The following is an 18193-nucleotide window of genomic DNA, read 5'->3' as shown; positions in this document are numbered from 1 at the left end:
AACAAAAACAACATTATGTTATCAAACATAGAAAGCAGTCGCAAAACTTGAGTTCTTGTATGTATTTCACCTGATTTTTATCTTTTGGTTTGATCGCACTTTTCAAATCCAGTGAATTTTATATTTGAGAGCAATCATACAAAACATTCAATATGAATAGCGGAAAGAAAATTGACATCAACCGATCAACGGTGAGTGATTTTTTCCTTTAGGATAAAACAGCGATAACATTGAATAATAATTTTACAGCTAATTAGTTTAAAAGCAGAATTGAGTCGGAAACAAGAAGAGGTGACAGTGGCAAAGACGAAAAATCAGTTTGCAAAGCCTGTTGAGAAGAAACCGAAAAAAGAATCAGACAAGAAAGGAAATGTTTGGGACACAAAGAGGATCGAGAAGAACAAACAGGATGGAATGACCGAGGAGGAAAGAGAGAGCTATCTAAAATCAAGGTGAGATTGCTTAACTCAGAATTTTTGAATGAATAAAAACCGTTTTCAAATATGTATTAGGTCTTCGTTGGAAGCAAAAGCCAAGCTGTACGATGAGCTCTCGTCGCCAAATGCTTCAAAATCTGAGATTCTCGCCGCTCAGCAATGTCTGCTGGTAGATTTTAAGCGTAAGCAGCAAGAAAGAGAGCACGAAGAGGGTGAAATTGGTTATTATGATGAGGTCGACGACACTCCAGCTGGAAATTACGGAGATGACGACGACTGGTTAGTAAAAACTGAATCAAACTGTAACACAACTAAAATTACACCCCCAGGGTCGAGTACACGGACTGTTTGGGCCGCACGAGGAAGTGCCTCCGTACTGACCTGCCAGATTTGCAGAAGCAGAATCAAAAGCTGGCAGACTCGCTGGGAATGCAGGAGGAGACTAAAAGCAGGAGCAACTCTCCAGAGAGAAAGCCGAGGCCTCCAACGCCCCCTTTGGAACAGCAGCTCGTCTCTGGAGATCTGCAGCGGGAGGCCATGAGGGAGAAGTGGGAGAAGGAAGAGGCTGAGCTGCGCAAAAAGGAAGATATCCATTACCAAGACATCCTCTACGACGGTGAGTTTTTTTACTTTTTTATTCTTGATCTTTCTGCTGATTTTTAAAGGTGCAAAAAATATGTTAAAATTTGCTATGGATTTGGGAATTTGAGTCAATTTATTACAATATTTCTAAGCTTTATTAATAGCAAGAAGTGTTAAAAATCATGAAATTGTGGATTTAAGCTGCATATTATTATTATAATAAACTTTTTGGACAAAACCCACAAATTTGACAAAGAAGCCTTTTAAATAAATTTACCGCTCAGGCTGTCCATGATTTTGCCCAGGAAAATGTTACACTATAAATAACAATTTTTCTGAACCATAATTTCATTTTGTGTCCTTGGAACGGTTTAAGAAATGCTTAGAAACTATTGTTTCAAAATTTTATAAGTTTAGAAAAGAAATTCCCAAGTCTAATTGCAAGTAAATTGTTATTTTACGCTATAAAGTCATTCTATAATTTTAATTTCCAAAAAAATTAAAGATGGTGTCAAATATTTATTTTTAAAAAGAAGCTGCGCAGTGTCCCTATACCCTAGAAAAGTTATATGCAAAATTTGGTCATAAATAATTTTATTTATCTTGGAATTAAACAACAAGGGTTGAATTTAAAATCATTTTATTCTGTATACATACAATCTGACGACTTTTAAGTAATTGGCAATGAGACAAGATAGGTAGAGCATTCTGGAAAATTTCCTCCCCGAATTTTGATTTTCATTATTTATTTGAAAGGTAGAAAATATAATTTTGATCGAAAATCGACTCAAGGCTAAAGCAAACCAGAGCTATCCTGCTCATGCGTTCCTCGCTAATACAAAACTTATGCTTAACTCCTCCTTTGACTGGCTTTACACGCAGCTACCCTTAAATTTGTTTGTTTCTGGAGAATTTCTATCGTTTAAAATCGAAAGCGTTCGTTTTTAGCAAGTTTTCTAGCATCAAGCTTCGCCTACGTCGAAATGATCGGAAGTAGTGTTTGTTCCAACGTTGCAAGTATAAAATTTAAAATATTGTAATAATGAGAAGGATAAATATAATTTCATCTGGCTACGATCGTAAAATCGCTATAAGTATACTATATATTTATTCATCTTCAATATATACTTGTGGAATTACAACTTTTAAAAGTTAAAATCTGAACTGGAGTACATTTTTGTTGTTCTTGAGAGTTAAAATGATTTCCTCGTAGAGTGTTTTACACGTCTGCCATTATTTGAGAGTTTCCATACATCCTTTTCCCGAGCGAAACTAAAACAAAACAGAAATCTGTCGGCAGCTAAATGTGTAGGCCTTAAGTGGAAAGTTGAAGTAGCCACACGTAATTCCCTCTTTCTTAAATCGATACTGCACCAGGAACATCTTCACATATTTATCTAGATCAGACAATAAAACTGCATTGGTCCTGCTTCGTGACTAAAGTAAAAAAATACAACTCAGAAAAAAAATAAATCAGACCTTCATCGCATCCTGCCACTTGACATGAACACAAAATTATTATTGTTGTTTGCGCTGCTGTTCGGAAACAAAAATTAAAATCAAGTCAGGATATGTCGGCCGAAAAGGAAAGCGAGGGCGGCCAACACGCCGAAATCGGCATTCCGAGAGGCGGCGGCCGCCGAGGGCCGCTCGGGCTTGGCGGTCGACGGCTGCGGCTCCTTGTGGGCGTCGTTGTTGCGCGCGTCCCGCACGTTGTTCGGTGCCTTGCTCGCGACGGGGCTCGGCGCCGTGGAGGCCGTGGGGACCGGTGCTGCCGCCGGGGGCGCCGGGTGACGCGTCGTCGGCTTTGGCACTTGGTTACTCGCAGCTTGCTTCTTCTTATTGCACAGTTCCCCTCGACAGTAGCAGTACTCCACACCGTTGGCTACCTGGCAGTCTTGAACTGGAATATTGCTGCACATTTTTGACATGTGTTTTCCTGCAATGTTAAAAAAGAGCCGTCAGTAAATTTCGTTTGGAAAATTCCTCCTCTTTTCTATTTATAACATTAAATGGTAGGGAATGTCATTTTGTCATTGCTTTAATGTTTCTAAAAATTTGGTGCATATCTAAAACAATTTCTGATTTTTTTCTTAAAATAAAGGAATTTTTTCTTTAAAAAATCAGCTTCGAGTGGAGATCTATTTTAATTGGTTTTTTTTATAAATTGTCAGAAAATGAGGAAAATTTTACGCTGAAATATATTTAAATATCTTTATATGACTTGGAGTTTAACGAATTTATATTATTGGTTAATTTTCCGAAAATTCTACTTTATTTATTTAACTTGCTAAGAAAGCCGATTTCTGGTTGATTATTCCGGCTAAAATAGTGACTATATCATAAATTTTTGGCGCAATTATATGTAATTTGGAACCAAAATTACGCTAACGAACGTTGCAAAAAACCAATAAACATTTTAATCTGCTTTAAAAGAACGCAGCAGCCCTTAAAATCATTTTTATCGATTTTATTCATCGTTAAAATTAAACTAGTTTAGCTTGACCAAACTGGACTGGTTCAGATCCGAAAATTCTGCTTTTATTAAAAAATAATAATGATAAATGATAACAATATTCCAATTCTAGCACAAAAGACTAAGGAATTGTTTTTCCTACTACTGCACCTTTTTAAATTTTTGGATTAAAATAAGATATTAAAAAACTTGGTTCATCAAGCTAAAAAGGTAATTCCAGGGATGAAAGAGGAAAGGATTGAAGAATTCGGAGGCAGTTTAATGTTCTTTTGAGACAAAAATGTGCATTTGTGCAATATTTCTTCACTGGAATCTGCTAACTTTTCATTAATTATCTATAATCGTGTTTCTTGAATTCTGCCAAGATACCAAGAGGAAAATATTAAAGAGATGTTCAGAAAAATTAGGGTATTAAAAGTATTTTTACCTGGATAAAAATTGCAAGTTTGTGCATAAATGTAGATCAATATTTTTTAATGGAAATGCAACAAAGTTTCAAAAACGCACTTTAAATATTTTTATACAAAACTTAGAAAAGCATATTCTATCGACTAAACTTCATGAGTTTGATCTTTAAAATGAAATTGCCGGATAAAAACTCTCGGAACGGTTTGCTCAAAAAATATGCAGTTCTTTTAATATTATTCAATTACTGTTAAAATGACACGATTTCTCAAATTTAGAAGTGACTAATTGCAAGGCTCGAATTTCTTTCAGAACAAAACTATCACATGCGCAGTTTAAAATCAAACACCCTGCCATTAAGCACCCTTGAATGGTGCGTTCGCAATTAGATGGGTGCTACGCAAAAAGGAATACTTGTTGCTAAAATGCAAGCCGTACAACTCCAACCAATCTTTCCGGCGGAACACAAGAAGGGAGACAAGCAACGTCTGAATTTGTAGGGATTCTTGGATGCGTTCCAAGTGAGAAGCGTATATTGTAATAATTACCTTTGGTTTGAGTGAGGCATCCTGACTGAGACTCGTAGGGGCAGTCGAGAATTATAGCTTTAGAACCGCAGCTGGGCACCGAGTTCAGATTCGGGAATTGCGTCTTAATTAGGGCGGTGCCGTCTCTCATTTCGTCTGAGCTGCATATCTCGCATCTTAGACTGCTCACTGCAAAAATAAAGCGCGCCGATTTATTAAAGTGTGGCATGCGAATGCGGCGCAAATGCTGATCAATATATACACACACACACGGGGATTTGTTTGCATGGAATGAAAGTGGTAAAAACGAGGAACAATTTATTTCAGCCAGCTGAGCGCGTGTTCCGCGCAGATAGCTGGCTGGTGCTGCGACGTGAATTCTGATAGTGGAAATGAAGTCAAGCTCGATATTCCAATTTTCAAAGGAAATATTAAGTGGCAAAGAGGTTTCTCGAGATTTGCTTCAAAAACGTTTAAAAATATTTAAACCTAAAGGGATAAAACTATTTTTCCTTTCCAGATTGAGTCAAATGGTTACTATAAAGAACATTTAATTATTAATGTTGAAATAGATTAAAATATTTTGTTTTAAATTCAAGGCTTTCTATCTTTTTTCTTTAATACATATTAATAAAAGTAGATTTTAGAGGGTAATTTAGAACAAAATTGTTCATTTTTATCTTTAACAAGTGATCGATTGATTTTTTTTCTGTGACATTTTGTTACAAAAGTCGCCTCTAAAATGTACATGAATTAAATCAATATATATTTAAGAACTCGCCAAATTTCTCAAAAAAATTAACAGTTATTTATCAAAGATTGTTTGATTTATTTCGATCCCTCCCATCACGATCTTATCAAATGTAGTGTGTACAATGAGGGGAAAAAATCATCATTTTCAAAGAGAAGACAGTGCTAGCCGCTTGATCTGCATAAAAAGTTGAAGTCAATTTTCTTGGAAATTAAAACGGCAACCTGGAAAAATTTTTAGAGACTACTTTAAGTAAAGGTAAAAAAAGACTTTTGACTGCAATGTTATTAAATCATGAAAAGTATTGAAATATTAACATTATTTTCTTTCAATTTTATCCAAAAAGTAGGTCAGAAGAACAAATTAAACCAAAATGCTGTTCGAATTTATGTTTTTGTTTCGTGCGGATACGATATATAGAAGTATTATGCTGAAAAAATCACGTTCTGTTGATTTGAGGAATATTTCGCTCGCACCTCAAACATTTTTTGATGACTCGTGACTAGGGAAATTGAAGTCAGGCGCTTAAACATGAGATTAAAATATCGTACTATTGACTTTTCAATCGAGCTGATTGATTATTTCGCATTAATGTAGAGATTTTTGCTGTAGATTCGGTAAATTAATTGACTGATGGACGCAATATGCAATTAATAATGAAGTTTATTGCTGTCCTTTGAGTTTCCCCTTCACCTCCTTGATTTTTTTCTTAAAAACCTTCTATCAAAACACATCTGGTGATTTAACTCTAACTTAATCATTTAATCTCTCTGTGAAACCGGAAAAAACAACGAAAACCAATTAAATCCTCAGACAACTCTCATATATGTCTCTGATACATTTTGACCAACAAGCTATAAATCAAGATTTAAATAAAAAAAGTCGGCGTCGAGACTTGTAACATAAACACAAAGGAACGATTGGAATCGGAACTCAACAATTTCTCCCATAGCACTTGGAGCCTTGCCACTGGGGCGAGCGTCTCGTTTCTCATCCGCCTTTTGCCCAATTATTCAACATGTTGGTCCAAAAAAGTCTGACATGTGCAATTTGTCCTCCGTATATACAGACAGGATACAAAAACTTGCAGTGCCGACAGTCTTGCATGCGCGGTACACGGAGATAAAAATAAAATTGTGAAGTCTGACTGTGATTTACAAACAGCCAGAAAGGTGAAAGGTCGAGAGGAACGGAAAATAAGCTTTCCGCTGCCCTGCTTTTTACTGTCCGTCGGCCAATCAAAGCGATGTACTAATCGCGCGTCGTTAATGCCCCTCGGAATGGGCGTTCATGTGTGTGCGGTCTTGCTCCATACTCATTTGCATGAATCTGCCGAAATGAACCAGCCGGCCGGCCGGACCAAAGGAGTAATAGTAAACATGCCAAGATACAGGATGCAGCGTATCACGTGACACGAATCACGCGGAATCAATCCTGCGCTGACATTGTTGTGCTATCGAATGTCACGCACCGGTGTCCGTGAACACGCCTAGATATTCGCAATCAATTGTTTTCGCTCGTCCCACTCTGACGCTTCTGCGTGATGGACGGGCGTAAACAAAGAAAAGTCGCGCGGAAAAATCCTGTATTTGACAAAACAAAAGAATTGCTGATGCGACACCAGCCTCGCTGGTGATTAAAAAACAAAAATGCGTGCCACACTGCGGGGGAACACAGTGTATGTTTCATTTTCTTACAAAGTCAGTTGATTCAACAGCAAAATCATTGAATGGACGTGATTTTGTAGAATTGTAATCAGACAAAAAGATAAAAGATGGAATAACTGGAAAAATATTAACTGCTTCTATATAAAAATGACTTCAATCAATCACCTTATTTAAACACAAATTGTGTACAATAGATTTTATAGTAATACTTTGGGTCAGTAATTTAGCTGCAAAATTACCAGCTAAATGACTGACCTAAATGATTTATTATTATAAAATCTGTTGTACACAACTTGTGTTTAAATAAAGTGATTGATTTGACAAAAAATAACTTGAAAATCGTTTTAAACTGAAATGTTTCTGTGCAATTTTAAGATGTTGAATAGAAAAATACACGGGTCGTTGGTTTTCTTTTTTAATTTTGAGAAAGTTATGTCTACAAAATTGTCACCAGGTATCAGACCAGAATAAACTGAGAAAAAAAATGGTAAAAAATTTCCCGTTCACATTTTTCTTACCATTTTTTCGGAAATTTTAAAAAATAATTTGTTGCATTGAATTCCGTTCGTCAAGCCCAATAGAATGAATACCAAATTTAATGCCATCGGTCAAGGTCAAAGGCCATTTTCTGAAATTTTGAGGGATTTTCGTTACATTTGAAACTATCCAGTTTTTTTAATCTGAAATTTTTTTTTAAATACTCTCCAGGAACCTGTGAACTTGTGAAATATAAGATTTATTTTCGCTCTCCTCTCATTATTTAAAACTAAAAAACAATTAATTATTCCATTTTTGGAAATATTGTAAAATCGAATCACCGCCAGATCTCAGGTTCTAACTTACAGAATCGCAAGAAATTAAAATCGTTAGACTTTTCTTGACCTCCCCTAACGAACTGGAGGGTTTATGGGGTGTTCATCCTCCACCCTGAGTGCCTATATAATTTTATAAAAATTTCTATAAGCTCCCTCCTTGGAACCTAACCTTTTTACCGTATATAAAAGAATGATTTCACATAAAAATTCATCAGGCAGCTCATATGGAAGGCTCAGACCTTCGTTTTTTATCTTTTTATATCGTGAAAATAGAAGATTTAAGCAAATCCTGTGCCAATCGACTTTTAGAAGGCAGCACCGGAGCCTAATCCTCTCCTGGGAGCCAATCTACTGATGCGCGCAGGCTGAAAATCCGCGTTCAACGGTGCCCTCCACCCTCGTAGAATGTCACGATCGAGCCAGCCAGCCAGCCAGAGGCGGGCGACACACGCCACGGACTGCGAAGATAAAGCAAGCATTGACATTTGCTTCATTTGCATTCGTTCGTCCGGGTTGATTATTACCAAAAACAGGATGGACTCTGGATGAATTGACGTCGTTTTCGACTACGTTGACGTCAGTCTAGGAATGAGCGCATCGCACTGCGGGGAGAGACACCTGTTTCTCCGGCGCGGTTTTTTGCGCGGCTAGAGCACCAGCAGAAGAACGCGGCTCCCGAAATTCGATTACGCGCCAGAGAGAGATATAGATAGCGATCTGCGCGCGGCGTTCGCTCGTTCGAAAAACAATGGCGAATGGTAATTAACCATGCATCCTGTCGCACTCTGCCGCCGCCGAAGCTGCAAGCAAAGTGCTTCGCAAATATTTGCCGTGGGCGGCTTTTAAAAACTCATTAGCGGCGCCGCTTGATTGCCGTGCTTCCAGAGGAGCACGAATTATGCAAACATCGAGTGTGTTGGAAAACAAAATATTTTTAAATTTGTGACAATCGAACGAAACAAATTAAAAAATCAAGAATGCAGACATTTACAAGGCCAAATAAGATTTAAATTTTTTATTGAATTCAATTTGATTTGAAATTGTTAAGCTTTGATTAACTCTTTTAAAAACAGGGGCTTGTTGTTTTTATCTGGATGGTGAAACAGTACAAAATAAATAAAATAAGAAACGTCAGTTTACCCCAGCATAATATATATTTTTGGAATTTTCCCGCCATTTACTTGAAACCCCCAATGAAAAAGTGCACATTGAATGGGTGAGCTGAAAGTTATTTTTAATAAATTTTACATTAAATATTTTGTTTTCAAATGTCAATTTCTAAATTAAAAATTTCTAACACTTTTTAGAAAAATTGCAAGAAGTAAAATTACTAAAAATAAAATATTTAATTGAACGCTGGACAGACTCATTGTCAACATCCGTTTCTCACAACATTCTGGATTTTTAAGGATCTTTTATTAAAAAAATCAGCCTTCCCTGTATTTTCGTACTGAATTCTATCTCCATTTTCACGGTAATTTCCAATATTCGTGTGACGAGAGGATGATTTATTGGTGGCAAACGGTCAGTTTATTACACATGCGGAGAGGTCGACGCAGACCTTGCCCTTGCGCTAATCTCGTTTTGATCGACGCCGCGCGGCACTATTCCCAAATTCAATTATGCAAATTCGCTCAGTACGGATGAATTATTATCAGCCCAGCCGAGAAACTGCTGCCTGCCTCTCACCGGTTGGTATTCACGTCAAGAAGCTTCGCAGACTTTATTGTTTACAAGTTTGTGATTAATTGCGCCTGTGAACGCCGGCGGAATATTTTAAATCGGAAGCTAATTGCGTGTCGTGCGTGTAAATTTTGTATTATGAGCGAAGCGTTGAGAGATAAAAAAAATAAGCGATGAGAGAGGCCAATTATTATTGATCTGTAGACGCATTGACCGCGTTTATCGTCCTGTTTTATGCCTTCCATTCATATTTAGAGAGAGGAGAAGTGTTAACGAGATGGGGGAATTAAATTGCGATGTACACCATTTGACCTAAAATGTTTTTTAATGAGCTGAATAATTGACAGATATGGAGACACAAATTTGTTTTGAAATTTAATAGGTCTTCTAAACAAACTTTAATTTATAGTTTGAAATTTTTTGGCAATTAAATAATTTTAATTAATTTTTCGTCTACGCAATTTTCAGCTGATTCACCCTGCCATTAAAATCACATTTTCACGGGGGTATAGAATTTATTTTGCCTGGTTTTAACTTCTTATCTTGCGTTGGCAAATTTTAAATATTTTCAGGATGAATATCAAAATTAAATCAACTCCTGTTTAGATTAAAAAACCGCCAGAAATCAATGGTTTTTTCAAGAAAAATCTTCAAATTCCCCTACACTTTGAATAATTTTGCTCGTACAGAGTGTGATGACGCAATTTAGACGGGTTTTGGGCTTTGGATGAAATTTAGTGTGGTCCTAACTTATTAAAATTGCGTGATTCGTGCTCGTTTAATGTTTCAAAGTAAATAAGGAACAGGGAATAAATAGTCCATCGTCTCAAATCACCAATCCTGCTGATAACAGTCTTCGTTTTAAATAAATATTTATTTTTAGGTATAAAATGAATGAACAATTGCTGCATACTTTTATTATTCATCTCAAAGAACTCTAAAATAAAAATTCGAATTACAAGTAGGCCAAAATATACTCTTAAAAGCCTATTTTCGATAAATATATATTTTTTCTGTCAAACTAAACTAATTATTTCAGCTCTAGTTACGACTCATTTGTTACAAAAATAGAGCAAAACCCTCGACCCCAATTCCAGGGAAAGTGAGAGAGTGCATATGCGAAGTAGAATCCCAATTACCCTTTCGCGCCCGTGGCCGTGTTTGCCCTTGTTGAGCCAAACAAAATCTCATCTTGCCCCACATATATCTCACTGGGGCGTAGACACAAGAGATGTAATAATAATAAACACCTCCGAGGAGGGCATGCACCCCCTGCGGTGCGCAACGTGGATCACTCCTGCGATTTTAATGCACCCGCTTGCACTCTGTACCACTGCCGAGTGATGCTGCTGGCTGACGCGAAATCAATAAAGCTAGAATATAAATGGGGGGCCACGGCTGCGAAATTGAAATTAGGATCGGGTGAAATCGAGCGATTATTTCGCTTCGTTTCGTTCGTCTCTCGGGGCGAACTGGACTTGCCCGTCGGTTCAAGCCACTTTCGGGCAGCCCCCCGAGGGAGGGCAGAGAGAGATAGAGAGAGAGCGCGGGGGCGGCTCACCTGGCGAGGCGACGAGCGGAATGATGAGGATCAGCAAGTGTCGGATCGCATTGTCCAGTGGCGATAATTTCATCCTGAACGCGCGCGGTGGCGGCTAATTAGAAGGGTGGACGCCTGGAAGGCATTGGTTCGATAGCTCCAGAGCTGCCGCGAGTGCAGCCTCCGACCACGACGACGACGACGACGACACCGACGACGACTCGGCCGTCTCTCACCCTCCCGCAGTCTCACTAAAAACATGCGCACTCTGCTCTCTCTCACTGCTGCTGCTGCCTGCCTCTCGCTTTTATTAAATTGACGCACCGCACTCGCCCGCGCTTGCTTGCTTGCTTTCTTTCTTCTCCGCTCTTCTGCCACCGCCACCGATGAGAAAAATTAATATTTTCCGCGAGGCGACATCGTCGGCCACTCCACCAGTCCCTTTGATTTTCACGGGCTTTTTTCTGTGAAGAGTCAAAAGCGGATTATTCGTCAGTGAGATGTTATGCAATCGTTGTTTGCTTCTCATTAATTGGAATTTTCAAACGCAAAATGTTGGGATTTCAGACCAAAAGAAGATTTAAAATATTTTTCTTTATTTATCAAATTAAATAAAGATATTTATTTTCATTTAGAAAAATTAAAAAACTCAACGCTCAAAGTTCAAGGAAAAATAAGCGATTTTTTAATTTGGACAAATTTTGTCTATATTTATTTTGAAGGGTTACAATATTTGCAATGTGAGAAACTGAGCGATGATTGGGGCTGAGGTCCTGGCTGATTTGAGCCTATGTTCGACTCAATTGCATTGCAAAGACGATTCCATTTTGATTTTGGAGGATTGCTAAAGTTTTCCGACTCACTACTTGCTGGTTTGCGCCTTTCCAGCACGCGTGAATGATTTTTTTTCGCAAGTTGCTTGCTATAAGGAGGTCGTCGCCAATAAAAAATCTGAAAACAAAATTAATTCCTCGAGCTCCTGTTTGAACAATTAAATATTGACAACATTTAGAATCAAGAAACATTTTAGCAAATAAGTTGGAAATCCCTATTTAAAAATATTGAATAGTTTATTTAATTTAAAATCACAAAATTCATTCAAAATTGATTTTCAGTTGACCCAGTAAAATCTCGCCTCCTTGCAGAAAGCCTCGTAAATTTAAACGTTTTGTTTTCTTTCCCTCGTGGACTTAATTGAACCGCGAAGTATAGGAAAACAAATCCCAATGATGAAAAGGAAACAGCTGTAGTGCGTTCGAAGCAGATTTGGCAAACTTTTTAGCACCCGCAACCTGCGGTAATAGAGTTTGAACTTTGGCTAATGCGAAATTACGAGTTTTATGAGCAAAGTTGTGCTGCGGAAGTTTGTATGGAGCTGCGCACATACGCAAAAACGGCCGCGTTGGCGAATAATTTGGCGTTGTGGCGATTCATGTCAATTGGCACGCGAGAGTTTTTCGCTCTCCTCCTTCTCATTCGGCGACTATCAGCGAAGAGAAAGAAGAGAGCGAGAGAGAGCTGAATGTGCATTTATTTTGTTGTGCTGCTGCTGGGCGGCGCGGCACTAAAGGGGCACCGCCAGCATAACCGCGTTAGCAGGGTCGATGGGATCCATTGTGCGCGCGAGCACTCCCCCGGTGTCAAGGATGAAATAATCGATAGCGGCCCGCTCGCGCGATGCCCATGCCCATGCCAGCAGCCTTTCATTTGCACTCGCCACACTCCTCGCGACACATCCGCTAAGTGCATCCTCCCGTTTGTTTTCTTTTGTTTTTTTCATAAGGGTTAAGTTTAACGTTCATTTTAATAAAAGGCTGAAAAAAATGTTGGATATTTTTTACTTGGCTCAGGATCAGGAGGTCACAGATGAAAAGTGTATTTCTTTATTTTTGAAACTGAATCATTGGCCGTCACGAGGGCTAGACAGTTGTTTTATCGACTAATTAATTTGTCTTGTATCATAATTCACCATATTTATTGCGAAAACTGCCAATAAATGGAGCCACCGTATTTTCACGTATTTATGGCACTTCCGTTGCGATTTAAGACGCAATCCTGCTGCTGTGCAATCAGACCTAAAAATGACTATTTTGGATGTGCTTAATCCAAAACTCGGAAAACAATCGTTGAAAATAAATAATGAAAAATATCTGCTGACGTTTCTACGGTGGTTGACTGGCTTGATTTTTGCTGTCTGCACATCAAAATAAATCATTTAAGGGACTCTGTGGTGCATATTTGCGCATTGCATGTTCGCAGACATGAACACAAAGGACATTATCATTGTACGAATTAACTAGGAAAATGAAAGGTATATCAGTTTCACTCTTTTATTGAATCCTTTTCAAAAACAATTTCCTTTGTCGAATATTTTTTTCGTGAATTTAAGTCAAATAGGCGTTTGCAATTAATTTTAAATTAATTATCTAGAATATAAATTTTTAATTTATCCTGAAGTCTCGCTCCATTTAATTTAATACAAAACTATTATAAATTAAGTCGAGAAGCCCTGAACGTGCCTCATCCCTTTAAAATATTCTTCGTTTTCGGTTGGAGTTTTTATTAAATTTATATTTGAGAAACCAGAAATTATTTATTCATTTGTATCTTACCCTCAGTGAAAAGCATGAAGCATCTTAATAGAGTGCAGACAGCTAGCAGACGGCTCGAAACTTAAAAGAGAGACTTATCTATAATTAATTGCTTAGAGTGTCGTTCAAATTAATTTCAAGTGCTGCACTGCTGCATCGGAACGTGCTCTATGCAATTAAATTTATGATAGCCACCGCTTGATAACGATTGAAAGAAGAAAAGTGCAAAGTTTCTTCTTTGTCCGCGAGTCGAGTTGATCTCTGCACGAAAAAAAATCAAATGGGGAGGTCAACACCCCCCTTGTGGGCCAAGAGACAAAAAGAAACTTGATTCACCCCCTGCAGCACTCTAGGACGGAACGAACGGCCGGCCGCGGCGTCTGCCGAGTGTTTGAATGACGGCTCTCGGCGAGCAGGGGGAAGCGCATTTTAAACTCCTTATATGTGCGGCTGCAGATAAGATTCGAGTTAATTTTTAATGGGAAAGCACAAGAAGGCACACAAAGCTGGTTTAAAAATAGATCGCGTGTGCCTGCGCTGCCGCAAACCTTTTCGCCACTTATATACTTCCACTCGGCTACAATCAATAAAAACAAAAGGCATTATAGTATGACACCAGATTTGCATTGTTATGACACTTTTTTCTTTTAGAACCAATTTATTTTTGTATCATACTGTAGGTAATTAATCTTCATCTATGGATAAACAAATTAAATACATATCTCGACACATTTTAGATTATGCTTCACAGGCCGATTTTTATTTAATTTTCCCCCTTTTGTCAATTCCTCTATATAACAATATTTCATTGGCTAATAGTGCTTTAATGCTAATAATGTTTCAAAAATTTAATAATTTAAAGTGGAATGATACTGGGCAACGATTGAAAATTATTTAAATTGTTGGATGCCTTAAACAATTGACCGATAAACTATTTGTTCAGCAATTTGCAATAGTAAAAAAATGACCTTCCTACAATAAAAATTCTAATTTTGCCAATTTTCTCCAAAATTTACATTGCTCGAACATATTTTCTTGGCATATTTCGATTCCTCTCGTCGAGATCTGTCCAACGATGTATGCCGCTTTTTGGGGAAACTCTTGGTTTTGAAATTAAATCGGATTTCAAGTAAGGAGACAGCCATTACGCCATTACCATTTGAAAAGCACGGTAATTTTCCAGCCAATTTTCTAAAAAAATAACAGCGCTTTTTAGGTCAATTTTGACTTAACTGAATCCTAAGGGATGAATTTATGCATTGGCAACAAGCATATTACAGGCTTTTCCAGTATCGTTCCTCTTTAAAATAATGCAAAAATAAACCACAGACAATTTAGATTTAAAATTTGGTTTATTACGGATCAGCAGGGCAACAATTTAGCTAGCAACAAAGCTTTATGCTATATATGATCTAAAACGATTTTTAGTCAATTGTTTATATTAAAGCAATTATTTATAATTATGTTGTTAAAAACAATTGTTATACAAATGGATTTTATTTCTGGAAACATTGAAATGATTGCAATACAGTATAAATAATCAATGGTATTGTTATTTTAAATTGGTGACACCCGCTTCCAAATTCCAAAGCTCGAGTTTGAACAAAAATATGCTTATTTCTGATTGTTACTGGAGTTAAATTTAAGTTAATAAAGATTTCAAATTTCAAACAGCTGAAATGTTCAAAGCTTGTATAATTGTACTGATTTGATGCTCCCTTGATGAAAACATGCTCAAAAAATTATTTACCCAGAACCAAATTCCAATAAAATTTTTTCATAGGCGTTTTCTTGGGCGTACTGGTTTTTATAATAAATTTAGAACTAAAACAACAAATCAAGTGTCTGTGTTTCAAGTAATAAATATATTGAATTGATCGTCTTTGATTAATGAAAGTTTTATTGCGTGCGTGTTGCAGAGGTCAGAAATCACGGCGTGAGCTACTATGCCTTCTCGAAGGACGAGAAGCTGCGAAAGGCGCAGCAAGATCAGTTGGCCAAAGTTCGAGCCGAGACGAAGAAACAACAAAAGTCGGCCGAGGAGGGAAGGGAGCGGAGGGCGCAGCAGCTCAAGGCGAGGCTCAAGGCGGCGGCCAACAGAAAAAGACTCAGACAGGGACTTCCTCCGCTTCCCGACACAGGTAAACAACGGTTTTTATGGATTGTAGCCGGAAAGCTCGACTTCTTTGTTTTTATTAAACCCAAGAGAAATGAATATTTTCTTTGTACTCTAATTTCTTCTACGGGTTTTGCAATGGCAACTTCCACAGGAAAAAATCAGTCACGGAAGGCTAGAATAAATCGAAAATAAAAAAAAATTCATATCAAATGCTCTACAATTTTGCTACATGTTATCCTTCCATGCCTGATTTTTGCTTGTGGAAGCAGCCTTTGTAAGATTAGTAGAATTAAATTCACCCCCCCCCCCCTAGGATTTTTCTTTTAAGTTCAATTTTTTATTTCTTAAAACCAATATTTAACCTAACTCAAAATAGATGTTTACATTTTCATGGCTTCAGGAAATATTTGAGTTTCTGTTTTGTCCTAAAAACTGACAACTGACAAATTTAGAATTATAAAGATTACAAAAAAATTCATCTGTTCTTAAAGTCTTAATTAACACACGTTTCACTTTCAGATGAGGAAACGGAGAAGAATGAGTCTGATGAGGAGGCAGAAATGGAGCGACTATTAGGAAAAGGCAGTGAAAAACCACCACAAGAGCCAGAGCCGTTGGTCAGGGAAGTCAGACCTCCACCTGCGGTAGTTAGACCCTGGGACAAAAATAAAGAGACCTATGGTGAGGAACGATCTGATGAAATAATTCCAATTTTACCCGCAAAGGACTAGCATAATTTTTAAAAAGTTATATTGGAAAATGGAGGCAAAATGAAAATTTTTAAAGATCCTAACAGCAAAGTAGTATTGAATTAATTCTAAATATAAAATAATGCTTAGAGACTGTAAACAAAGCGCTGGATCAATTTTGTTATTTCTCTCAGCAGTATTTTTATTTAATTATTTCTGTTCTTATCTTGTACGATTTTGTAAAAATTTCTCATTCCATCTAAAGATTCAATATATTAATAATCCTAATTTTTTTCCGTTAAAAATACTAATTTTGCTTGCAGTGATGTCGCAAGAGGAGTGGAACGAGGCGAAAAGGGCCGAGCGGAAGAACGAATTTGCTCCTCCGTCCAGTTTCATCCGCGGATCTGGCAACAACAGAAGGAGATCGAGGAGTCGGAGTCCGCGAAGGAGGACGAGCAGCAGCAACAGCAGTAGCGACGACGAGGTGGTTGGTCCTCTGCCTCCTCCATCCCAGCCACCGCAGGGAAGCAACCCGGAAGAAAGCATTTTAGCTGGACTGTCGTTCCTCAGAAAACGAGTGGAGGATAGATTTTGATTATAAAATGAGAGCAAAGGAAGAGTGATGTTAATTGTTATTTAAAATAAAATATAAAAATTAGATTAAGTACAATATACATATTATTTATTCTCTAATGAAACAATTCAGAGATTTAAGTCAATTTTGGGATAAACACCATGAAAATAAGAGAATAATAATATTATCTTGTAATTGATTACTGTTTTTTTTACTCAATGCATTGATAAAAAGTTGATATTAACTGTTGTTTGACAGTGCTCTAATTGTTATCTCATGAAAACAGTTATCTGTCAGTAAATATTGGTTTATAATTATTTATCTCCGCTGGTTTGTTACCAATGGCTTTTGAATTTGTCCAAAAGTCAGTATAAGAACCAAATTAATGACACAATAAGTTCATTTAAATTTTGGTTTTGTTTTTATTCCATGATTCAACTGATACAAATTTATCTCTTCGTTAAAATTCATTCGCTTCAGTCGTGAATATACAAAAAAAAAATCTCTGTATTAAATTTTGGAATTAATTTAGCATAATACTACTACTTTAGGAAACGTTTTGAATATTTTTGGACTTGTTTTCTAGTCATTTTCCATTTTTTCTCTGTTAGCTGACTGACCTTTCCAAGCTTCTAAAAATCTAAAGTTTCTTTTCACGTCCCTCAAAGGCCTTGAGTAATATTTTCTCATAATTTTCGATACCTTTGATAATTTAAGGTTTAAGGCAAAGTACGGTTTTTAATCTTAATTTTTATTTTACTATCTGTACAAGCCATTTTATCATTTGAATAATTTATAAATAATTTTATAATTTTTTATTGATAGTACTTATCAATCATTATCTAATCATTTTTACTGTGCTTTTTTCATAAAAAATGCAGCGATTTTCTTCGCAAATGTTATTTATACTGACACATTTTAAAACAAAATCAATTGCCTTTTGATTCCTTTTCTAAGAATGAAATCATACATATTTATTGGTTCAAACCTTATTTCTTTGGTTTGAATTTTCTCTCTAAAAGCTTGGAATTATTTAGCAAAACAAGGAAAAGAAATAATCATGGATCATGGTCATTAATAAAATAAAAAAAAAATACCAAAAAAAAAATACCATAAAATTATTGATATTCTAGATTCCAGAGGAAATATTGCAAGCTGATCATCTCGTTTTAATTTTATTGTTATTCTTTAAATTCGGTTTTTTAATTTGAAATACTAATTTTGTCCTTTTAATAAATTATTCTGACCTGTTAAAAAGCGATTCTAATTTTTTTTAAATATCTTTAGACTATTTTAATCATGTTATATTAATTCTCTTTCCCCACTCTTTTCGA

The 18193-nt window shown here is 36.7% G+C and overlaps 3 protein-coding genes across 4 annotated transcripts in view; 1 reads left to right on the top strand and 2 right to left on the bottom strand.

The window, feature by feature from the left end:
* The window catches only part of Vps35 (Vacuolar protein sorting 35), a 197252-nt gene that overhangs the window by 38664 nt on the left and 140395 nt on the right, over positions 1 to 18193 (bottom strand). The window lies entirely within an intron of this gene.
* On the top strand, positions 36 to 16915 carry LOC135942439 (coiled-coil domain-containing protein 174). The gene is made up of 7 exons (XM_065488558.1): positions 36 to 191; positions 250 to 452; positions 513 to 716; positions 767 to 1053; positions 15394 to 15615; positions 16113 to 16274; positions 16606 to 16915. Exons 1-7 carry the CDS (start codon positions 153 to 155, stop codon positions 16878 to 16880), a joined length of 1392 nt encoding a protein of 463 aa, XP_065344630.1. The 5' UTR covers positions 36 to 152; the 3' UTR covers positions 16881 to 16915.
* LOC135942440 (uncharacterized) lies at positions 1643 to 11144 on the bottom strand. Its single transcript, XM_065488559.1, has 3 exons — positions 10905 to 11144; positions 4449 to 4616; positions 1643 to 2958 (listed from the first exon to the last, which is right to left on the bottom strand). The coding sequence occupies exons 1-3, from the start codon at positions 10975 to 10977 to the stop codon at positions 2579 to 2581; spliced, it is 621 nt and encodes a 206-aa protein (XP_065344631.1). The 5' UTR covers positions 10978 to 11144; the 3' UTR covers positions 1643 to 2578.

The sequence above is a fragment of the Cloeon dipterum genome, chromosome 4 (assembly GCF_949628265.1).
Source record: "Cloeon dipterum chromosome 4, ieCloDipt1.1, whole genome shotgun sequence".
Lineage (NCBI taxonomy): Eukaryota > Metazoa > Arthropoda > Insecta > Ephemeroptera > Baetidae > Cloeon > Cloeon dipterum.
Note: the sequence above shows the minus strand (reverse complement) of the source record. Positions and strands in the feature narration are given on the sequence as shown.

Bases quoted from the DNA above. Each gene is read 5' to 3' on its own strand.
- LOC135942440 (XM_065488559.1), bottom strand. From the start codon at position 10,977: ATGAAATTATCGCCACTGGACAATGCGATCCGACACTTGCTGATCCTC. The intron at 4,617-10,904 runs GTGAGCCGCCCC...TTATTTTTGCAG, and splicing joins TCCGCTCGTCGCCTCGCCAG to TGAGCAGTCTAAGATGCGAG. The intron at 2,959-4,448 runs GTAATTATTACA...TTAACATTGCAG, and splicing joins ATGCCTCACTCAAACCAAAG to GAAAACACATGTCAAAAATG.
- LOC135942439 (XM_065488558.1), top strand. From the start codon at position 153: ATGAATAGCGGAAAGAAAATTGACATCAACCGATCAACG. The intron at 453-512 runs GTGAGATTGCTT...AATATGTATTAG, and splicing joins GAGAGCTATCTAAAATCAAG to GTCTTCGTTGGAAGCAAAAG. The intron at 16,275-16,605 runs GTGAGGAACGAT...TTTTGCTTGCAG, and splicing joins CAAAAATAAAGAGACCTATG to TGATGTCGCAAGAGGAGTGG.